General features: G+C 41.3%; 1 protein-coding gene across 2 annotated transcripts; it reads left to right on the forward strand.

Moving 5' to 3' along the window:
- Positions 1–1,337: 1,337 nt before the first annotated feature.
- LOC110491897 (renin binding protein) lies at positions 1,338–16,787 on the forward strand. 2 transcript variants are annotated; one of them, XM_021565722.2, is made up of 11 exons: positions 1,338–1,548; positions 1,852–1,972; positions 2,158–2,233; positions 3,583–3,658; positions 9,362–9,540; positions 10,065–10,292; positions 10,443–10,524; positions 10,983–11,158; positions 12,821–12,952; positions 13,178–13,265; positions 15,307–16,787. In XM_021565722.2, the coding sequence occupies exons 2-11, from the start codon at positions 1,872–1,874 to the stop codon at positions 15,381–15,383; spliced, it is 1,215 nt and encodes a 404-aa protein (XP_021421397.1). In that variant the 5' UTR covers positions 1,338–1,548; positions 1,852–1,871; the 3' UTR covers positions 15,384–16,787. The 2 variants fall into 2 exon arrangements, with proteins under 2 accessions (XP_021421397.1, XP_021421396.1); XM_021565721.2 differs by having other exon boundaries at positions 1,339–1,548; positions 1,867–1,972.
- Positions 16,788–17,361: the final 574 nt, after the last annotated feature.

A 17,361-nucleotide genomic window follows, 5' to 3' on the forward strand; every position in this document is an offset into this window, starting at 1 on the left:
CTCCTCCTCCTTTCCCCTCCATCTCCCCTCTCTCCCTACCGCTCCTTTCACGCTCTCCTCCCTTCCTCTCCTTCTCTCCCCCTTCCCACTATCCCCCTCCTCCTCTCTCCGTCTATGGACCTAGGGGTAAGGGCCTGTGCAGTAAGCTTGAGCTGCAGCAGGTGCTTGAAAGGCATAAGAAGGAGCAAACCCAGAAAGAGGAAAGAGACTAGGCCAGGACTCCCCTGGAGGAGGTGCTTCTGACGAGTCAACAGAAAAACACAGAGGTGAGTGGGGAACCCTACGGTAGCCTATCCCATCTCACACAGCCCACACCTGGGTCATGTTTATTAAGCAAGGGTTTCCCCCATCTGTTGGAGTTTGTCAGAGTCCGACAGAACCTGAAGAAGATCCAGGCATTCCACAAGGCTACAAACTCTTGAGTTAGTTGTGTGGACAGGCTCAGAATAGACTGACACAGAATAGACGCTTAGACGTACTGTATGATGCCTGGGAAAGGCCATGAATCAGCATTGGCTCTCTCCCAACTTTTCCAAAATGGCTTCCTTCCACTTCCACAGTCCCACACATTGACAATACTGTGCTTGTGTGCAGAGACTAGTCAGACACTCATACAACATCACTGATACGATTTGAAGGCATAAGGATATCGTGAACTTAGAAATATTTTAAACCAAGGACAAACATCGACAAATATTCACATTGAACTAGCTGTGGGGGAATGAAATACTATATTCCTGTTCAATGGGTCAGTCAAAGGGGTGTGGATCTATGGTTTCAGTGTTAGGACTCTGGACAGTATTCTGTCAAATTGAATTGGTCACATACACATATTTAGCAGATATTATTGCAGGTGTAGCGAACTGCTTGGATATAAAACTATATATTCCTAACACATCTTCTCTAAATAATGCTATATTTTGTGTTTCTTTATTTCCATGTATAATATTAAAAACATTTAAGTGTTAACTGTATTTTTCATGCTTATGAACGGTACTGTATTTAAAAATAATTATGCATCTGAGGATGTTTCTAAAGCATTGCACAGTATACAGTATGTTGACATTAAATGTTAACACTGTAGACAATAGAAATACATTACAGCTAAATAACAAATATGAAATATAAGTTATTTGTATTAGAAGTTAGAAATCAATTGTCATTGAAATGTAGCCCATAACTAAGTTTCGTGATCCTATATGAATTGTGTCTTTATTCATAGGTAACAGCGGAGGGGTATGCTTTAGGTTGAGCGGTTCATTGGTTTAGCCTCCTACTACATTCTACCATTGAATAAAAGGGGTTTGCTTTTATTTTGTCATTCTCCCTGCTCCTCACATGACCGATCTCGGGAAGCACATGACCCCACATGACAAGCAGTCATGTGATAAGACTTTAAACGTCCTCCTCTTGAAGTAACCAGTTTTTTTTTTGTCTGTACACTGTGTTGACTACGGTTGCGTTCGCGTCTAAGACGGCATACGTCTGCATTTATCGAATGAAGCTCCGTTACAAGAGTGAAAATCTAAAACTACGTTTGGGAAAAAGGTAACTAAGCGCAGCGCTTTAAAATAATCGACTTCTCTATAGAGCAGAAGTGGTCTGAAGTGTATAAACGAGTCCAACGTAAGGTATCTATTAGAAAGTACATAGTACATTGATATGTCTAACTTGTCACTTGTTCAGAAATATGATTCACACCATAGCCGTAAACCATAATTTTGCTTTCCTGAACGGGTCCTGCAAGAATAGTATTTAGGATATCCGAATAACGGCATTCACATTACAGTGTTCTACAAACGTGTAGACCTAAGACCTACCAATTTTCATCTGGCTTCATGATCGATTCAGTCTTGCTTTTGGAAGGTGCGATGTCTGTCGAGAAGCTGCAGCGTTATCGAGAGCAGATGCGCACAGAGCTGGACAAAGTGGTGGACTTCTGGCAGAAATACTCTCATGACACACAATATGGGTAAAACCATTTGATCACATTCACAAATATTTGTCGAAATGTTTTGTTATTTTAACATTTTCTTTATCATAATGAATTTTTAAAAACATTTTAAAAAGTGTAGCCTTGTCTAGCTGTAGGATAGTATGTATGCCATGTCTGTGAGATGAGATCAATTGACCATGTTAAACAATGTATTTTTCCAGTGGATTTTTCACTTGTATAGGGAAAGATGGAAAAATCTACGATGAGCTGAAATATGTCTGGTTGCAGGGGAGACAGGTAAACTCATCCACAAATGTTCAGTGATTGCCTTACCGCTCAACACCAAACAGCCAGACCAATGCAAAGGCCTGCTAATAACATTGATGTGCATATTCTGCTGACTGTTGCAGTGCACCTTGATTTGATTATTGGGTGGGTTTTCCTATAAATGTACTTTTTAAAAAGAAAGTCATTTTTTTTGGCCTTGAGCAAATTTCAGGTCTGCTAAGCGCAAACTTGAACATTGTGAAAATTCAGTGCAACTTCCAGCGTGCATTTACTGTGAACACTGATGCTGTACCCGCTTTAAGTTACCTTTGAAACAGTGGTCAAGTAGGCTGCTGTGGCTATTTGATCATAATGTAGGCCTACCAGAGTGAAGAAAATACATCCCATAACATTTGAACATGGAAATAGATGTTCTATCATTCAGCCTACAGTTGCAGTCAATGTGTGGTCTTCAGTGTAGGCCTGACATTAACCGGTCTATCCACTTGTCCTTCAGACAAAGAGGTGACTGAAAATGTTGTGGTGTTTGATGCAAGAAACCACTTTTCAAAATAAAATGCATCATTATTCCCACACCATTATTACAGAGAATCAGATAAATTATGCTGCCCTCTGCCTATTGGCTACTTAGCTTATTAAAGCCTGTCTCAAAATAGAACACTGCCCCTTTTAAGACAAGAAAAAAGCTCTTTAATTTACTCACTTTTCAAAGATGGCTAGAAATGCACATGTTTTGTGCTTTTGTAGGAAGCAGTCACTCACCCATTTCAGACTACAAGGTATCTATAACTGGGCTAATAACTCACTAACTAGCAAAGGATATGAACAAATGTGCACACGTGGTTACATGTAGCTCTTGCTTTGAACTCAAAACAAGCGCATCAACTCATGACCGTTCATGCTGTAAACACAATCTAGTTCAAAGTGAATGGCACAGATCCATATGACAATGGTCGATTTGCATATAGGCCTACTGCAGCTCTGACTGGTTATGGAGCTTAGGTCTGTGTAGAGTACGGGCCTGAGTCAGGCCTGTCAATGCAATAGAATCCTACTCTGCGTTCTGCCTACAACATCTCTTGCATAGTTTGTTTTGTTTCAGTATGTTGCATTGAAAGTGGCTAATATTGCATGGATACGATCACATTTCTAACAATAAAGGGGAACTTTGATAGTGTTAACTAACAGGGAAAACTCTAGAAAGTGAACTTCAATTAAATCTTGTGCTTCTCTGCGCTGGCTGATATTTCTTCTGCGTGGCAGTAATGGGCTGCACGCCCTCGCACTTGCGCAGCTTAGAGGGAACATAGCTCAAAATATAATTTCACATTTTCACTTGGATCAATGTATCTTTGCAGGTGTGGATGTATTGCCGCCTATACAGGACAATGGAGCGCTTCAACAAGCCTGAGATCCTGGAAGCCGCCAAATCTGGTATGTGGGTTTGGTGGTTGCACAGCATCTTTGTCAGTTATTGGGAGTGAAAATACATACCTATTCAGACTGTTAAAGCATTTGAGTGGATTTCCAAACACTTATCAGGTTGTTTCGTTGTTGTGTCCTGTCAGCTTTGCAAGGAATTTCCCAAGTAAGCATTTAGCTTCAAGTTTTTTCCAAAGGTGGTAGATGGTGAAATGTTTTCTGTTAGTGATTTAGTTCATTAATGCAAGTCCTTTAACCTGTTGCGGTGAGCAATCACGTATCCGGGAGCGTAATTATAGCCTCAAGCTCATTACCAAAACGCAACGTTAACTATTCATGAAAATCGCAAATGAAATGAAATAAATATTGGCTCTCAAGCTTAGCCTTTTGTTAACAACACTGTCATCTCAGATTTTCAAAATAGGCTTTTCAACCATAGCAAAACAAGCATTTGTGTAAGAGTATTGATAGCTAGCATAGCATTAAGCCTAGCATTCAGCATTCAACTTTTTCACAAAAACAAGAAAAGCATTCAAATAAAATAATTTACCTTTGAAGAACTTCGGATGTTTTCAATGAGGAGACTCTCAGTTAGATAGCAAATGTTCAGTTTTTCCAAAAAATATTATTTGTGTAGGAGAAATCGCTCCGTTTTGTTAATCACGTTTGGCTAAGAAAACCCCCCGAAAATTCAGTCATTATAACGCCAAACTTTTTTCCAAATTAACTCCATAACATCGACAGAAACATGGCAAACGTTGTTTAGAATCAATCCTCAAGGTGTTTTTCACATATCTATTTGATGATATATCATTCGTGGAAGTTTGGTTTCTCCTCTGAACGACATGGAAAAATGCATGCAGCTGGAGATTGCGCACCAATTTCGACGGAGGACACCAGGCGGACACCTGGTAAATGTAGTCTCTTATGGTCAATCTTCCAATGATATGCCTACAAATACGTCACAATGCTGCAGACACCTTGGGGAAATGACAGAAAGTGTAGGCTCATTCCTGGCGCATTCACAGCCATATAAGGAGACATTGGAACACAGCGCCTTCAAAATCTGGGACATTTCCTGTTTGAAATTTCATCTTGGTGAAGATGAAGATAATATCTTTGCAGTTTTGGAAACGTCAGTGTTTTCTTTCTAAAGCTGTCAATTATATGCATAGTCGAGCATCTTTTCGTGATAAAATATCTTGTTTAAAACGGGAATGTTTTTCATCCAAAAATGAAATACTGCCCCCAGAGTTTCAAGAGGTCCTTTAAAGAGGTCACCTCACCTGCTGTGCCAGTATTCTGACTCATTTAACTGATGCAAAGTTTAAAAAATTCCAAGATGGTGTAGCAGTGCAGACATAGTTTGTTGTTCTCCCATGCACATTTAGTATTTTTTGTATACATGTCAATTTATTTTCAATCTCTTTTTCCCATTTTTAAATGAAATATATCTTCCGGCAACCCGCCTCACCCAATGTGGTACTGATCTGCTATTTTTAGACCTTATTGCCAGAACCTCCATCAGGAGCTATTTAGCTACTAGCTATTTAGTCATTGTTAGCCACTGCTAGCGGCCTTTTGCACAGACACCAGACGCTTTTAGCCTGGATAATACTTCCCAGCCTGCCAGTATCGGACTGTTTTCTCCACTACAACACCGGATTCCTACCAAAAGCCCTGGGCCATTACTCCTGATTATCACAGCTAGCTAGCTGCTACCGAGTGGCCCAGCCCCGACGCTAGCTTTGAGCCAGGCCCACCTCCCGGCCTGCTCAGTGATCACTTGGCTACACAGCTGATGCCTCCCGGACTCTTCACTAACACGATTAGAATCCACTACTCCACCGGATTCTTGCCATAAGCTCTGGACCTTTGCATCGGATCATTGCTGTTAGCTAGCTGCTACCAAGTGGCTATAGTGGTTAACGCCCTTGTCCCGAAGCTAGCACCAGGCGCATCTCCCGGCTAGCAAACGAAATTACTACGAAATTAAATTAGCTACAATACCACTTTTGCCAACTGGCCTGGACCCTTTGTTGACACGGAGCCCCGCCGTTCCATCACGACTGGTCTGCTGACGTAATTCCATCCGTTGTGCCCTCAACCGGCCTTTGCCAGATGTCGGAGCAGATGCTTCTACTAGCCTCGGCCTGCTAACTTTGTTGAACACCATGTCTCCCGCTTGCTAACAACTACCCAGCGGCTTCCCTGTTTCATCTATTGCTGTTCACTGGACCATATGATCACTTGGCTACATAGCTGATACTTGCTGGACTGTTCATTAATCACGGTACTCCATTTTGTTTATTTTTGTTTCTGTCGGCCCCAGCCTCATACTCAGGCCCTGTGTGTAGTTAACTGACCCTCTCTGCCCATTCATCGCCATTTTACCTGTTGTCTTCGCTGATTAGCTGTTGTCTTACCGGTTGATGTCTTAGCTAGCTCTCCCAATCAACACCTGTGATTGCTTTATGCCTCCATGTCAATATGCCTTGTATACTGTTGTTTAGGATAGTTATCATTGTTTTAGTTTACTGTGGAGCCCCTAGTCCCACTCAACATGCTTCAGATACCTCTTTTGTGCGTCCAGAGATGCAACCTCTTATCGTCACTCAATGCCTAGGTTTACCTCCACTGTACCCATACCCCTGTCTGTACGTTATGCCCTGAATCTATCCTACCATGCCCAGAAATGTTGCTCCTTTTATTCTCTGTCGCACTAGATGACCAGTTTTGATAGCCTTTAGCTGTACCCTCATCCTACTCCTGCTCTGTTCCTCGGGTGATGTGGAGGTTAACCTGTAGTGACACCCCATCCCGTGAACGGGACCGTTGTCATCATCTGACACTAATTAGCATAACGCAATGGACATAAATCTTCCTAGAAAATCTTCCTATTTATGAAAATCACAAGTGAACTATATTGGAACACAGCTTAGCCTTTTGTTAATCACCCTGTCGTCTCAGATTTTCAAAATATGCTTTACAGCCAACGCTAGACAAGCATTTGTGTAAGTTTATCATAGTCTAGCATAGCATTATGCCTTGCTAGCAGCACCTTGTCACGGAAATCAGAAAAGCAATCAAATTCAATCGTTTACATTGCATGAACTTCGGATGTTTTCACTCACGAGACTCCCAGGTAGACAGCCAAAGTTCATTTTTTTCCCAAAATATTATTTTTGTAGGCGAAATAGCTCCGTTCTTCACGTTTGGCTGAGAAATCGCCGAAAAATATTCCAAATTAGCTCCATAATATCGACAAACATGGCAAACGTTGTTTAGAATCCATCCTTAAGGTGTTTTTCTAATATCTATTCGATAATATGAAAATACTGCCCCCTAACACCAAGAGGTTAACCCAGGTCCTGCGTGTCCCCAGGCGCTCTCATTTGTTGACTTCTGTAACCGTACAAGCCTTGGTTTCATGCATGTTAACATCAGAAGCCTTCTCCCTAAATTTGTTTTACTCACTGCTTTAGCACACTCCGCCAACCTCTGATGTTCTTGCAGTGTCTGAATCCTGGCTTAGGAAGGCCACCAAAAATTCTCAGATTTCCATACCAAACTACAACATTTTCTGACAAGATGGAACTGCCAAAGGGGGAGGAGTTGCAATCTACTGCAGAGAGAACCTGCAAAGTTCTGTCATACTTGTAAATCTGTAAACATGGGCACCCTCATAGATATTATCCTGACCAACTTGCCCTCCAAATACACCTCTGCTGTTTTCAATCAGGATCTCAGCGATCACTGTCTCATTGCCTGCATCCGCTATGGGTCCACGGTCAAACGACCACCTCTCATCACTGTCAAATGCTCCCTAAAACACTTTTGTGAGGAGGCCTTTCTAATCGACCTTGGCCCGGGTATCCTGGAAGGATATTGCCCTCATCCCGTCAGTAGAGGATGCCTGGTCGTTCTTTAAAAGTAATTTCCTCACAATCTTCAATAAGCATGCCCCTTTCAAAAAATGTAGAACTAAGAACAGATATAGCCCTTGGTTCACTCCAGACCTGACTGCCCTCGACCAGCACAAAAACATCCTGTGGGGCACTGCACTAGCATCGAGTAGTCCCTGCGATATGCAACTTTTCAGGGAAGTCAGTAACCAATACATGCAGTCAGTCAGGAGAAGCAAAGGCTAGGTTTTTCAAACATAAATTTCCTACCGATCCTCGACTTCGATGTCATTTACAAAATAGCCTCCAACACTCTACTCAGCAAACTGGATGCATCCGTTTTGTAGCCAAAGCCCCATTTACCACCCACCACTGCGACCTGTATGCTCTCGTCGGCTGGCCCTCGCTACATATTCGTTGCCAGACCCACTGGCTCCAGGTCATCTAAGTCTTTGCTAGGTAAAGCTCTGCCTTATCCCACTGGTCACGATAACAACACCCACCCGTAGCATGCGCTCCAGTAGGTATATCTCACTGGTCATCCCCAAAGCCAACACCTCCTTTGGCCGCATTTCCTTCCAGTTCTCTGCTACCAATTACTGGAACAAATTGCAAAAATCGCTGAAGTAGGAGACTTATCTCCCTCACTAACTTTAAACATCAGCTATCTGAGCAGCTAACTGATTGCTGCAGCTGTACACAGCCCATCTGTAAATAGCCCATCCAATCTACCTACCTCATCCCCATATTGTTTTTTTTTTAACTTTTTTGCTCCCCAGAATTTCTACTTGCACATCATCATCTGCACATCTGTCATTCCATTGCTAAATTGTAATCACTTTGCTACTATGGCCTATTTATTGCCTTACCACCTCACGCCGTTTGCACACACTGCATATATACTTTTTATGTTATTGACTCTACGTTTGTGTAACTCTGTTTGTGTTGCACTGCTTTGCTTTATCTTGGCCAGGTCGCAGTTATAAATGAGAACTTGTTCTCAACTTGGCCTACCTGGTTAAATAAACATTTTAAAATGAGTCAGTCTTTGACAACCTGAGCGAAGACGGTACTTAACCTGAGCGCAGACGGTAGTTAAGCAACAGAGAAAATAGCTGTTTTGAACCACTTAGTATGGTGTAGGCTACATACAAGATATGAGCAAATACAAATTACAGGTGTCATGAAGACTAAAAGCAGAAAAAAGCGCACCCAATGTTATCGACAGCATGAAGATACACACATTTCCAGTAGAAGACACACAGATGTAATGAAACAGAAAAAACACCAATCGGATTTACTCCAATGTTAGTTTCAGGATTTCCGGATCTAGAACACAACCTTCTCCTATGAAACTAGTCTGGGCATGCAACAGCTTATATGCCTATAAAAAAAAAACTCATACTGCTTTTAATATTTTTTAAATATAGATATATTTGTTTTTTATTTAACTAGGCAAGTCAGTTAAGAACAAATTCATATTTACAATGACTGCCTACCGGGGAACAGTGGGTTCAGGGGCAGAACAACAGATTTTTTTACCTTGTCAGCTCAGATTCGATCCAGCCCAACACTCTAACCACTAGGCTACCTGCCACCCACACTCGCCAAAGATGGTAAACATTGAGTGATCCTCCTCTTTGTTTTTCCGGTTTGCTATTCAATGTGTCATCGGAACTTAAAAATGTATACCACATTTTTAATTTGCTGCAGAAAAACAAACAGGAGTGTGGTCTCTATAGGGATTTTGGTACACAGTTCTACTTGTGATGAGCAAACTTTATTAATGTTTTTTTTTCTGTTTTCTTAGGAGGTGCATTCTTGCGACGCTTCGCTCGCATTCCCAATAGTGGCAGCCCATGGAAGTGTGCCTTTTGTTTGACCAGGGACGGTAAAGCCCTGAAAGTGCAGAGGACCATCTTCAGCGAGTGTTTCTATGTCATGGCCATGGATGAGCTGGCTAGGGTCACAGGAGACAAAGACATGCAGGTAAAACAGCCCGGGGCACTAAACACTTCCACAATAAAGTTCTCTGTTGTTAAACTGGCAATCTGTGATCAATACAGCCATGTTTTAATTCATTATTAGTAATTAGTTTAACTGTTGAGCCCATGAGAACCCAAAATGTAAGCTTTTTTTACATGGTTAAAACTATAATTTTGAAATCATGGAATGAACCTTCCATCCACAGTGCTGTCTCTGAATTATAGACAGATAACATTTCTCCAGCCCCATTGTTTTGCTGTTTACCAACACAGTGGCGGGGTCCCCACTTTACTGTTTGAAATGCAGATGACCCCTTTAACCTAAAGTTAAACAATTCTTTACTTTCTGTGGGGGGGGGGGGGGGGGGGGACACTTCCGGTTTGTTGAAAAGGGCCATGCATCAAAGACCCAATCAAATTTGAGCAGAATGGGGGCTAATATCTGCTAGCCAATCAGAACACAGAACCCTTAGTGGGTTTTGCCTGTATTATGGCCTATTTTATTTCTCATATGCCCTCTGTTACTAGGCGGAAGCAGCACAAATGATGGACCAGCTGGTCCACTGGGTAAGGGTGGACCCATCAGGCCTGGGCAAGCCCCAGCTTTCTGGAGACACCCCGGTCTGCAGCATGGCTGTCCCCATGATGCTGCTGTGTCTGGTGCAGCAGCTCACGGAGGCCCGCAGCGGGGAGGAGGTAGACAAGTACAGGGAGGTTGGAGGCTGGTGCGTAAAGCAGATCCTCCAACACCTTCAGGTAAAGAACTGTAGGCCTACAAATATGAAACAACCAGGTGTGTGTGTGTGTGTGTCTGAGCCCGTTTGGAGTGTCAGATGGAAGCCGTTTGCACTTTTCGGGGCAATTTCCATTGGTTCCATTGAATTGTCTATGACTGTCTTTGTACAGAGAGGTGGTACGGCCATTTTGGAAAGTGTCTCATCAGAAGGAAAGGAACTTCCTGGTTGCGAGGGGCGACTGCAAAACCCAGGTGATACCCTTTGTACTCAACTAAATGAGATTTCTCTAGATCAGGGCTGTTCAATTCCAGTCCTGGAGGGCCAAAACACTTCTGTTTTTTGTTTCTCTCTGGTTTTTAATTGCACTCACCTAGTGTCCCAGGTCTGAATTAGTCCCTTATTAGAAGGAGAGGATGAAAACCAGAAGTGTTTTGGCCCTCCAGGAACGACATTGACAGCCCTGCTGTAGATAATGTTTGATAAGCTCCATATTACTTGTCAAGTCATCTAACATAGTGGTATATATTAGTGTATTACCTATTTATCCCTAACACTATGTTTTCTGTTTTGTGTAGTAACACTAGTTACTTAGTTAGACTGGATACTACACATGTAGTGATATCTAAGATGACTGTGTTACCATTGTATTGCCTGCCTGTTTCTTTCCTTTCTGGCTTCCTTATTTCTTTTATATATACATTTGCCATAGGCCATGCACTGGAAGCAGGCTGGTTCCTGCTTCAGTACGGTTTGGAGAATGGGGACCAGGAGCTCCAAAGGACAGCGGTGGACAAGTTCATGGAGATCCCCTTTCTGACAGGCTGGGACAAGGAGCACGGAGGGCTCCTCTACTTCCTGGATGTGGACGGTTACTGCCCCACACAGGTACATCCTGTGAAAGTAGACTTAATTTATTTCCGGTATGGGCCTCCTATGTGTGCACCAAAACATTTTATGGGCCTAATCATAGAAATACATATAGAATCCCTATTAATTCAGTATGTTGTCTGTGGGCCTAAGTCTTAAAAGATTTATCATTTAACTTTTATTATTTTTCCTTTTGGCATAAACACAACCAGTCATGTATTTTTATTTTATTGTCAATGTTTTACCGATACGGCGTACCCCCACTATTTATTTTGCTGGGATCCCGTACCGGACCATAACGCCTTACTTTCACCCCTGCATACTAGTTTTCTAAATAGAGTAAAATAGAGTTAAAAAAACGCAAGTTGATTCACCCACTGAGTCATACAGCTGCATAAGACAAAAAACATATTCACACAAGCACTGGTATGTAACCCTTTCTCCAATGCTGAGCCCCTCCTTACACATCTGGACAGCAAATTGCTGGATTTGAATCCCTGAGCTGACAAGGTAAAAATCTGCCCCTGAGCAAGGCAGTTAACCCACTGTTCCCCGGGTGCCAAAGACGTGGATGTTGATTAAGGCAGCCCCCCGCACCTCTCTGATTCAGATGGGTTAGGTTGGGTTAAATGCTGAAGACACTCAGCATTCAGTTGTACAACTGACAAGGTATCCCCTTTCCCTTTTACACGTCTGTTGCTAGACAGAACCTTAGTGATTTCTGTTCTTCCTCACTTCATCTGACAGTATTACATAGAGCCACGACTACATGGAACTCTATTCCACATCAAGTAACCGACGCAAGCAGTAAATTTAGATTTCAAAAATAGTATTTTTTTTAAACTTATGGAACAGCGGGGACTGTGAAGCAACAAACATTGGCACAGACAGACACACATGCACATAAAAACACACACACACACAATGTGTGTGTTGCTTCACAGTCCCCGCTGTTCCATAAGATTTTTTTTTATCCGTTTTTGAAATCTAAATTTACTGCTTTGCGTCGGTTACTTGATGTGGAATAGAGTTTCACGTAGTCATGGTAACATACGCACTGTAACACAATAATATACGCACTATACATACACATGGATTTAGTACTGTAGATATGTGTTAGTGGTGGAGTAGGGGCCTGAGAGCACACAGTGTGTTGTGAAATCTGTGAATGTATTGTAATGTTTTTAAAATTGTATAAACTGCCCTAATGTTGCTGCTTTGGCAGCAGCTAATGGAGGTTCATAATAAAGACAAATACTTGACCTCGGCCCCAACTCCTCACTTTTCCACATAGGATCCCTGATGGCTAACATTAACATATCCTGACACAATGTAAACGTTCTACATTTCCCTCTCTCCCTCAGTAACATGATTAAGTATATTTCATATTTTTAAGTTTAAAGTCCGAACCCATCAATACAACACTGCGCTTGCTGCAAATGCACGAGTCGTTCAAACAAGCATAAACATCAGTGTAGGAGTCATTTGGCAGCTCAAACCCACACTCATCACAAAGGGTTGAATGGGTGAAAGTAATATGGATGAAATGGCAACTGAGGGGACCAAACCTATTGCTTTTGCTTGTCCAACCCTTTCATGGCCTTTTTTATTAATTGACTAAATAAGGGAACAAAGTACTATAGAAATGTGAACCAGGGCCAATGTGTTCTGTATTCACAGTTGGAGTGGAGTATGAAACTATGGTGGCCGCACTGTGAGGCTCTCATCGCATACCTGATGGCCTACAGCCATACCAAAGAGCCAGCCCTGCTGGACCGATTCTCTCAAGTGTACGACTACACCTTCAGCCATGTGAGTGAACTCCAGTCTAATTGTGTGTTTTAATTGTATTATTTTTTTTTGCTATCGTTCTGCTAAAAATACAATACATGGAAATGGCATGACATATGGGTGTCATTTTATATGTAGAGAATAAGTAACACAAATATTTGGTACTGCAGCTCAAATTAAGCTAAACTGCTTTGAGGAGCTAACCTTTTGCAATATGGTGTGCTGTTTGTCTTCCTGTTTATGCAGTTTTCTGATGCTGAGAACGGCGAGTGGTTTGGATATTTGACCCAGCAAGGGAAAGTGACACTGGATTTTAAAGGAGGGCCTTTCAAAGGTGAGAATGTTAACAGGCTAGAGAAGGGGTTAGTCAGAAACCATGACAGGCACAAATAATTGTACCTCCTGTTTGAGACAATACAGTAATGTATACATTTGTTTGATATACAGTGCCTTGCGAAAGTATTCGGCCCCCTTGAACTTTGCAACCTTTTGCCACATTTCAGGCTTCAAACATAAAGATATAAAACTGTATTTTTTGTGAAGAATCAACAACAAGTGGGACACAATCATGAAGTGGAACGACATTTATTGGATATTTCAAACTTTAACAAATCAAAAACTGAAAAATTGGGCGTGCAACATTATTCAGCCCCTTTACTTTCAGTGCAGCAAACTCTCTCCAGAAGTTCAGTGAGGATCTCTGAATGATCCAATGTTGACCTAAATGACTAATGATGATAAATACAATCCACCTGTGTGTAATCAAGTCTCCGTATAAATGCACCTGCACTGTGATAGTCTCAGAGGTCCGTTAAAAGCGCAGAGAGCATCATGAAGAACAAGGAACACACCAGGCAGGTCCGAGATACTGTTGTGAAGAAGTTTAAAGCCGGATTTGGATACAAAAAGATTTCCCAAGCTTTAAACATCCCAAGGAGCACTGTGCAAGCGATAATATTGAAATGGAAGGAGTATCAGACCACTGCAAATCTACCAAGACCTGGCCGTCCCTCTAAACTTTCAGCTCATACAAGGAGAAGACTGATCAGAGATGCAGCCAAGAGGCCCATGATCACTCTGGATGAACTGCAGAGATCTACAGCTGAGGTGGGAGACTCTGTCCATAGGACAACAATCAGTTGTATGTTGCACAAATCTGGCCTTTATGGAAGAGTGGCAAGAAGAAAGCCATTTCTTAAAGATATCCATAAAAAGTGTTGTTTAAAGTTTTCCACAAGCCACCTGGGAGACACACCAAACATGTGGAAGAAGGTGCTCTGGTCAGATGAAACCAAAATTGAACTTTTTGGCAACAATGCAAAACGTTATGTTTGGCGTAAAAGCAACACAGCTGAACACACCATCCCCACTGTCAAACATGGTGGTGGCAGCATCATGGTTTGGGCCTGCTTTTCTTCAGCAGGGACAGGGAAGATGGTTAAAATTGATGAAAAGATGGATGGAGCCAAATACAGGACCATTCTGGAAGAAAACCTCATGGAGTCTGCAAAAGACCTGAGACTGGGACGGAGATTTGTCTTCCAACAAGACAATGATCCAAAACATAAAGCAACATCTACAATGGAATGGTTCAAAAATAAACATATCCAGGTGTTAGAATGGCCAAGTCAAAGTCCAGACCTGAATCCAATCGAGAATCTGTGGAAAGAACTGAAAACTGCTGTTCACAAATGCTCTCCATCCAACCTCACTGAGCTCGAGCTGTTTTGCAAGGAGGAATGGGAAAAAATTTCAGTCTCTCGATGTGCAAAACTGATAGAGACATACCCCAAGCGACTTACAGCTGTAATCGCAGCAAAAGGTGGCTCTACAAAGTATTAACTTAAGGGGTCTGAATAATTTTGCACGCCCAATTTTTCAGTTTTTGATTTGTTAAAAAAGTTTGAAATATCCAATAAATGTCGTTCCACTTCATGATTGTGTCCCACTTGTTGTTGATTCTTCACAAAAAATACAGTTTTATATCTTTGTTTGAAGCCTGAAATGTGGCAAAAGGTCGCAAAGTTCAAGGGGGCCGAATACTTTCGCAAGGCACTGTATGCTCAATCTGTAATATTTTATGTTTTGCCCTTGTTTCTATATGTCCATATCACCCACTCTAGTGGATATAGTAAATACAATGTGGTTGTATTTGATTACAGTGATTGCAAGGCTTCCTTTCCCCCAACCAAAAAGTGGTGGAGGCGCGACACTTCTATTTTATTATGAATGAATTAAAAACAGACGTTTCGGTCATGGTGGACCTTCATCAGACTGGTTTCTTTGCCCAAAATAAATGCATCAGATGAAGTGTTTTGACCTTGTGTACGTCTGTGATTACACTGACTATTAATCTTCCTTTCGTTTTATTTCAGGTTTCTTCCATGTGCCTCGGTGCCTTTATATGTGCGAGAAAATCCTGGACTCTATACTGAACAAACAGGAAACCTGAGGTCACCAACTAGCATGACCTGGACAATGTAATTTTATAATCATTATTTACACTGAGTATACAAAACATTAAGAACAACTTCCTAATATTGAGTTTCATTTCCCCCTTTTGCCCTTATAACAGCCTCAATTCGTCAGGGCATGGACTCAACAAGGTGTCGAAAGCGTTCCACAGGGATTCTGACCAATGTTGACTCCAATGCGTACCACAGTTGTCTTGTTGGCTGGATGTCCTTTGGGTGGTGGACCATTCTTGACACACACGGGAAACTGTTGAGTGTGAAAAACCCAGCAGCGTTAAAGTTCTTGACACAAACAATATCCCGTTCAAAGACACTCACCCTTTGATTAGCACACATACACAATCCTTGTCTCAATTGTTTCAATGCTTAAACATTCTTCTTTAACCCGTCTCCTCCCCTTCATCTACACTGATTGAAGTGGATTTAGCAAGTGCCATCAAAAAGGAAGCATTGCGTTCACCTGGTCAGTCTCATGGAAATGTTTTATAGACTCAGTGTAGACAATATTGGACAATGTTGTCAATTTTCTGAGATTCTGGAAACAGTTTTGAAAGCAAAATTGCAGATTACTGCATATGTTCTTAAAGTGAAGATCGCCTACATTTTATTAGTAACAGTGAAGGGGAAAGAAAATGGCTATAGAAATAGGGGACACACACTGCAAAGTTTTGTACTAAGATGATTACATCAGCTCAACTGTTTGTTGTGTTAACTGTGTGTTGTAAGCCTATATGTTTGGCATCTTGAAATATGAAACACAATTTAATAAATTAATTAAATCATAACAATATTTCCTTTATTTGCCTATCATGTAAGGTCAATATAAAGGTGACCCAAAATCACTTGGTTATTTACCATAGAGAATATTGCAAAAAGTTGTTATTGTGTGTCAAAGCCTGTAGGCCGGAAAGACAGAACATGACCATCTATAACATTATTGTCAGGAGGTCGTGTACCGGTGTGCAGCTCTGCATCTCTCACCAAGAGAAGCTTAGACTAATTTCACAATGATGGCAACAAGGCTCTTGCTTAATTTGAATTAGTGTTTGAAACTTAAAATCATTTGAACTTTGAGCGCAGCAAGCAGCACCACAAAAATGCCCCAGAACCCTTTAAGACCCAAGACAACTTGTTGTAGCTGTTCTATGATAAATGTATCACATGTAAATTGAGCTTTCATGATCCATAACCTAATTAATATTTTACTATGTATACTGTAGTTATATTATGATTTTCTTTCAAATTTTTCATTTGGTATGTGGTATGTTCATTTCATTTGTAGTGCTTTTTTTTAAGTCTAGCACCTGTATAGTTATAAGGAAATAACAATTTACAGTAACTCATGTCTAGTCAATGATTAAATGAACCTACATGCAGCCAAATGTTCTATGACAGTCATAGAATATTGTAATTACATTCTGTGTTATGTCCTTTCTATCTGTGATACTTGTATTTTCATCACAACAGGACGAAGTAAAACAGACTGGGACACAAGGCAAAAACATTGCGGTTCATTTCAAGTAAATACTAAGTTTATACTGTAATGAATGTTTTAAAATATAAACTCAGCAAAAAAAGAAACATCCCTTTTTCAGGACCCTGTCCTTCAAAGATAATTTGTAAAAATCCAAATAACTTCACAGATCTTCATTATAAAGCGCTTAAACACTGTTTCCCATGCTTGTTCAATAAACAATTAATGAACATGCACCTGTGGAACGGTCGTTAAGACACTAACAGCTTACAGACGGTAGGCAATTAAGGTCACAGTTATGAAAACTTAGGACACTAAAGAGGCCTTCCTACTGACCCTGGAAAAACACCAAAAGAAAAATGCCCAGGGTCCCTGCTCATCTGCGTGAATGTGCCTTAGGCATGCTGCAAGGCGGTATGAGGACTGCAGATGTGGCCAGGGCAATAAATTGCAATGTCCGTACTGTGAAATGCCAAAGACAG

The sequence above is a fragment of the Oncorhynchus mykiss genome, chromosome 16, assembly GCF_013265735.2.
Source record: "Oncorhynchus mykiss isolate Arlee chromosome 16, USDA_OmykA_1.1, whole genome shotgun sequence".
Lineage (NCBI taxonomy): Eukaryota > Metazoa > Chordata > Actinopteri > Salmoniformes > Salmonidae > Oncorhynchus > Oncorhynchus mykiss.

What these genes read in the sequence shown, in the direction of transcription:
- LOC110491897 (XM_021565722.2), top strand. Translation starts at nt 1,872, where the DNA reads ATGTCTGTCGAGAAGCTGCAGCGTTATCGAGAGCAGATGCGCACAGAG. An exon ending in AGATCCTCCAACACCTTCAG is followed by an intron (nt 10,293 to 10,442) that starts GTAAAGAACTGT and finishes GTCTTTGTACAG; the next exon opens with AGAGGTGGTACGGCCATTTT. An exon ending in ACGGTTACTGCCCCACACAG is followed by an intron (nt 11,159 to 12,820) that starts GTACATCCTGTG and finishes CTGTATTCACAG; the next exon opens with TTGGAGTGGAGTATGAAACT.